The 6,384-nt window shown below is 47.9% G+C and overlaps 1 protein-coding gene across 1 annotated transcript in view; it reads right to left on the bottom strand.

Moving 5' to 3' along the window:
* Positions 1-217: 217 nt before the first annotated feature.
* The window catches only part of LOC144687411 (copine-8), a 548,041-nt gene continuing 541,874 nt past the window's right edge, over positions 218-6,384 (bottom strand). The window contains exon 20 of the mRNA XM_078553528.1: positions 218-304. Within this exon, the coding sequence (XP_078409654.1) occupies positions 245-304 (60 nt within the window). The 3' untranslated portion in view covers positions 218-244. The remainder of the gene's footprint in view (positions 305-6,384) is intronic.

The raw sequence follows: 6,384 nt of genomic DNA, 5'->3' as shown, positions 1-6,384 counted from the left end.
ATTACAGTTGGCTTTCTGGTGATATTTCAGATAATGTTCAGTTCTTTCTGTTTTCACATACACATTCCCTGCATTTTGCCACACCCCCAAAACTTCTCAGAATAAATTTAAGAAGAAATTTAAATTAAAATATTGAATAAAAAGGTGAGGGGGGTAGCAAGAATACAGTAAAAATCAACACTCAAAATTCTGAAAAGTGAAAGTAAAAGAAGCTTACTGGTAAGATTATGCTCCTTAGAAAGCTTCAACATGTGTTTTTACACCCACTCCAGATGGGTGAGCAGCCTACACAGCACGATCTGTCCTAAATGGATGGGAAATCACATTATGCCTTATTCATATGCATTCAAATAGACTATAATTTCAAAATAAAGCCTTTATACATTTTGTATGACAGTACATTAAGCTAGGCTGAAGGGTTTACCAGAAGATCACACGCTGCGTAAATGGATGTGGATTCCACAAAAAGGATTTCCCAGTCACCACCCACACCACCTGAGTAAGCCAAGCCAGCAGGAATATATACACCTCAGTGAGGGAAGATTGCAGTGGTTGTTCTAGCTACATTTTGGTCAGACTGCGCTACTTAAGTGGTAAGCTGTTTCATTTGTAGAGCCCTTTTGTAAACCACCCATTGTAATTACAGAAGGCATTTTCCATTTAAATAATAAGAGATTTTCAATATTAAACTGGTAACTGAAATATCTGTTACTTTTTGCCACCCATCAATTCAAAATGTGAGTTATATAATCCCCATGAATCATTTAATGAGGTAAATATGCCAGAAAAAAAAACACTGCTAAACCTTCAGTTACGCATTTCTGACTATGGCACTGAGTGGGCATTTGTGGAAGAAAATGCAGTTTGGAACAGCAGCTTAGTAGGTCATTAAACACACAGTTGAAAAACTAAGACCTCCATCAACTATTGTAGAGGGCTGAAAAATGGTTCACATAGTTTCACCTACATAACAATGTTCTGCACACTTTATGGACTTGCTGTATATAGCTTCCTCTTTCTGACAGCCCATGGTCAAAATATTGCCAATAAAAAGCAGTACAAATATTTTTTTAAAAACCAGATCACACAATCTATCTGCTCAACTGTGGTGGCTGAAATAGTTTAGTATCATAAGCAGAGGTTTTTAAGGATGACGGAGTTTGCGTTCCCACCATCCGAGGAGTCGGAGGAGAACACCTCCCTGCGATACTGCAGCCGTTTAACGCTCCAAAGAACGTTAATTGACTGGAGGTGGGACTTCTGCCCCTCACTCTGGAGGAAGTCCTGCTTCAGAGAGTTGCCGGCAGCTCTCTAGTCTCTGCAGTGCCAGAAGCTGCAGTGGACAAGACTCAGACTGCAAGCAGTCCCCAGAGCCTATGGGCAGAATCATCCCAGATTTGCACAAAGCGCAGTAGCAAGCGGGAAAAAGAATGTTTTACCCACCGGCCGCAATGGCAGATTTTCACGCTGCATTGTCCTAATCCCACCTCATTAATCATGCATTCACAGGAAACACACAGCCTCGCTGGTGGGCGGCCTCCAATTCGCCCACCACTCCATCACCTCACTGCTTCCTCACGCCAGGCGCCAGATTTAAAGTACAGCCGCGTACACACCTCTCAGTGCTTCCAGCCCAGGACTGCTGCACAGGCGACATGGCCCCAAAAGGCAAGGAAACTGCAGCCCCCCGATTCAGCGGCACATTCCTGGGATGCCTTCTGGACACCGTTGGAGCCCGCCGCCATGTCCTCTACACCCGCTCTGGCTGCAGGGGGCGCATCAGTGTCACCACTCTGGCTTGGGAGGCGGTGGCAGAGATGGTCAGTGCCAACGGTGCACAGAAGAGGTTGGCCATCCAGTGCAGAAAATGGATGAATGATCTCATGAACCGCAGAAGGTGCAACACCTGCCCCTTTACTTCCCCTCTCCTCACCGTCCAAGGGCCCAAACACTTCTTTCAAGTGAAGCAGCATTTCACTTGCACTTTCCTCAATTTAGTCTACTGCATTCGTTGCTCCCAATGCGGTTTCCTCTACATTGGAGAGACCAAACGCAGACTGGGTGACCGCTTTGCAGAACACCTTCGATCTGTCCGCAAGCATTACCCAGACCTCCCTGTCATTTGCCATTTCAACACTCCACCCTGCTCTCATGCCCACATGTCCGTCCTTGGCTTGCTGCATTGTTCCAGTGAAGCTCAACGCAAACTGGAGGAACAGCACCTCATCTTCCGACTAGGCACTTTACAGCCTTCTGGACAGAATATTGAGTTCAACAATTTTAGAACATGAACTCTCTCCTCCATCCCCATCACCTTTCTGATTCCCCCCCTTTTTTTCCCCAATAATTTATATAAATTTTTGTTTTCCCACCTACTTCCATTATTTTTAAATGTATTTCCATCCATTGTTTTATCTCTACCTTTTAGCCTTTTTTGATTCCTTCACCCCACCCCACCCCCACTAGGGCTATCTGTACCTTGCTTGTCCTGCTTTCTACCTTTAATTAGCACATTCCTTAGATAATATCACCACCTTTAACACCTCTTTGTCCTTTTGTCTGTGACATCTTTTGGTTATCTCCACCTATCATTGGCCCTCTATCCAGCTCTACTTGTCCCACCCCCCTTAAACTAGCTTATATTTCACCTCTCTTCTATTTTTACTTAGTTCTGTTGAAGGGTCACTCGGACTCGAAACGTTAACTGTGTTCCTCTCCGCAGATGCTGCCAGACCTGCTGAGTTTTTCCAGGTATTTTTGTTTTTGTTTTGGATTTCCAGCATCCGCGGTTTTTTGCTTTTATCTCAGTGTTTAATTTACTGCAACTTCTCTTCAAGGAATGCGCTTCTCTCCGACAGGGTTTTCGTATCCCTCTTTTGCCTTGTTCAACTTCATTGCTTTCCATTTCTCTCCTGGTGTTTGACAAGGTGTTTACTGAAACCTGCTTTCACAGCCATATTTCCTTCCGCAGTGTCTGTCTCCGTCTCTGACTTACCCCACGTGGATTTCAACTGAAGTTCCATCCCTCATGTTTCGAACCCAGCCAGCATTACAGGTATCTCCTGGACATACAATGCTCCTTGGACTGCTGTTCCCGTCGCATTCTGAGATCCACACTCGGTGCCATGCGCTGCCATATGAACACACTCGACCTCTCTCTCCAGCAGCACCGCCAAACCCTTTTTCGAAGCTGCGCGTGCTCCCAGTTTCATTTTATTCTTCGTCTCATCCAACGCCTCAACAAGAAACTTTGTCTCTTTCTTTCAGGTGCAAAGGAATGCAAGCTGCAACAACTCATGGACACCAACACCCATCCAGGACCCTCCACCCCTGCTTTTCCCTCTGTCCCCATCCCGTCTTCCAATTCCAGCCCCGGCCATGTGTTCACCATACCCCCATGACCTTCCCCTCTCCGACGCTGAGCGTTCAGTGCTCAGCAAAGGACTTAGTTTCATACCCATACACCCTCATCTCAATGAATTTTGGGCTCGGCACGATGCTGAACTCTTCTTCTGCCGCCCTCGTCTCCGTGCTCAGTTCTTTGGGCAGGAGTCCTCTCCCCGTTCAACGGATCCTTTTACCCACCTCCAATATTCTCCCTCCACCTGGACCCCTCCCTCTGGATTCTTCCTTCTCTTGATCTTTTCATTGAGAACTGTCGGCGTGACATTAGTCGTCTCAATTTCTCTGCTCCTCTCGCCCACTCTAACCTGTCTCTCTCTGAACTTGCTGCGCTCCGTTCTCTCAGGTCCAACCCTGACATTATCATCAAACCCGCTGACAAGGGTGGTGCTGTTGTTGTCTGGCGCACTGACCTTTACCTTGCAGAGGCTGAGCGTCAACTCGCAGACATTTCCTCCTACCTCCCCCGGACCATGACCCCACCACCGAACATCAAGCCATTGTTTCCAGGACTGTTACTGACCTCATCTCCTCTGGAGATCTTCTTTCCACAGCTTCCAACCTGATAGTCTCCCAACCTCGGACGGCCCGCTTCTACGTCCTACCCAAAATCCACAAACAGGAATGTCCCGGTCAGACCGATCGTGTCAGCCTGTTCTTGCCCCACGGAACTCATTTCTTGCTATCTTGACACCATTCTCTCTCCCCTTGTCCAGTCCCTTCCCACCTACATCCGTGATTCCTCTGACACCCTACATCATATCAACAATTTCCAGTTCCCTGGCCCCAACCGCCTCCTCTTCACCATGAACGTCCAATCCCTCTACACCTTCATCCCCCACTGGGATGGTCTGATGGCTCTCCGCTTCTTCCTCGAACAGAGGCCCGAACAATCCCCATCCACCACTACTCTCCTCCGTCTGGCTGAACTCGTTCTCAGACTGAACAATTTCTCCTTAAACTCCTCTCACTTCCTCCAAATAAAAGGTGTGGCTATGGGTACCCGCATGGGCCCTAGCTATGCCTGTCTCTTTATGGGGTATGTGGAACATTCCTTGTTCCAGTCCTACTCCGGCCCCCTTCCACAACTCTTTCTCCGGTACATCGATGATTACTTCGGTGCTGCTTCATGCTCTCGTCGGGACCTGGAAAAATTTATTAATTTTGCTTCCAATCTCCACCCCTCCATCATTTTCACATGGTCCATCTCTGACACTTCCCTTCCCTTCCTTGACCTCTCTGTCTCAATTTCTGGTGATAGACTGTCCACCAATATCCATTACAAGCCTACCAACTCCCACAGCTACCTCGACTACAGCTCCGCACACCCCGCTTCCTGTAAGGACTCCATCCCATTCTCTCAGTTCCTTCGCCTCCATCGCATCTGTTCTGATGATGCCACTTTCAAAAACAGTTCCTCTGACATGTCCTCCTTCTTCCTTAACCGAGGTTTTCCACCTACGGTGGTTGACAGGGCCCTCAACCGTGACCAGCCCATCTCCTGTGCATCCGCCCTCACACCTTCTTCTCCCTCCCAGAAACATGATAGGGTCCCCCTTGTCCTCACTTATCACCCCACCAGCCTCCGCATTCAAAGGATCATCCTCCGCCATTTCCGCCAACTCCAGCATGATGCTACCACCAAACACATCTTCCCTTCACCCCCCGGAGGCATTCCACAGGGATCGTTCCCTCCGGGACACCCTGGACCACTCCTCCATCACCCCCTACCTCTCAACCCTCTCCCACGGCACCTTCCCATGCAACCACAGAAGGTGCAACACCTGCCCCTTTACTTCCCCTCTCCTCACCCTCCAAGGTCCCAAACACTCCTTTCAAGTGAAGCAGTATTTCACTTGCACTTCCCTCAATTTAGTCTACTGCATTCGTTGCTCCCAATGCGGTTTCCTCTACATTGGAGAGACCAAACGCAGACTGAGTGACCGCTTTGCAGAACACCTTCGATCTGTCCGCAAGCATTACCCAGACCTCCCTGTCGCTTGCCATTTCAACACTCCACCCTGCTCTCATGCCCACATGTCCGTCCTTGGCTTGCTGCATTGTTCCAGTGAAGTTCAACGCAAACTGGAAGAACAGCACCTCATCTTCCGACTAGGCACTTTACAGCCTTCCGGACTGAATACTGAGTTCAACAATTTTAGAACGTGAACTCTCTCCTCCATCCCCATCACCTTTCCGATTCCCCCCCTTTTTTTTCCCAATAATTTATATAAATTTTTATTTTCCCATCTACTTCCATTATTTTTAAATGTATTTCCATCCATTGTTTTATCTCTACCTTTTAGCCTATTTTGATCCCTTCTCCCCACCCCACCCCCACTAGGGCTATCTGTACCTTGCTTGTCCTGCTTTCTATCCTTAATTAGCACATTCCTTAGATAATTTCACCACCTTTAACACCTCTTTGTCCTTTTGTCTGTGACATCTTTTGGTTATCTCCACCGATCATTGGCCCTCTATCCAGCTCTACTTGTTCCACCCCCCCACCCCCTTAAACTAGCTTATATTTCACCTCTCTTCTATTTTTACTTAGTTCTGTTGAAGGGTCATTCGGACTCGAAACGTTAACTGTGTTCCTCTCTGCAGATGCTGCCAGACCTGCTGAGTTTTTCCAGGTATTTTTGTTTTTGTTTTGAATGATCTCACCTATGCCACTGGTTAAGGCAACCATCTCATCATTCTAAACTCACACACCTATTAGGCCATCACACATTCACTGGCATCTCACTCACTGCCAGCTCAAGGGACATCACCAATCAGTCTCTCACACACGCCCTCACATCTCCATCTGGCCTCATCTCCTCTGGAGACTGCTTCCTCAGCCCTCACCATCTTGAGGCCACTTGCACAGGTCAATATGTGCCCCCCGACACACACCCTGGGATAAAACCCTTCCCCAGTTCTGCCCTAGCCCTGCAGCCTCTTCCCTTGCCTGTAGCCACTTATCCCCCTTCCCCAAGC

This window comes from Cetorhinus maximus, chromosome 12, assembly GCF_964194155.1.
Source record: "Cetorhinus maximus chromosome 12, sCetMax3.hap1.1, whole genome shotgun sequence".
Lineage (NCBI taxonomy): Eukaryota > Metazoa > Chordata > Chondrichthyes > Lamniformes > Cetorhinidae > Cetorhinus > Cetorhinus maximus.
The sequence above is the reverse complement of the archived record's forward strand: the minus strand, read 5'-3'. Positions and strand labels throughout refer to the sequence as shown.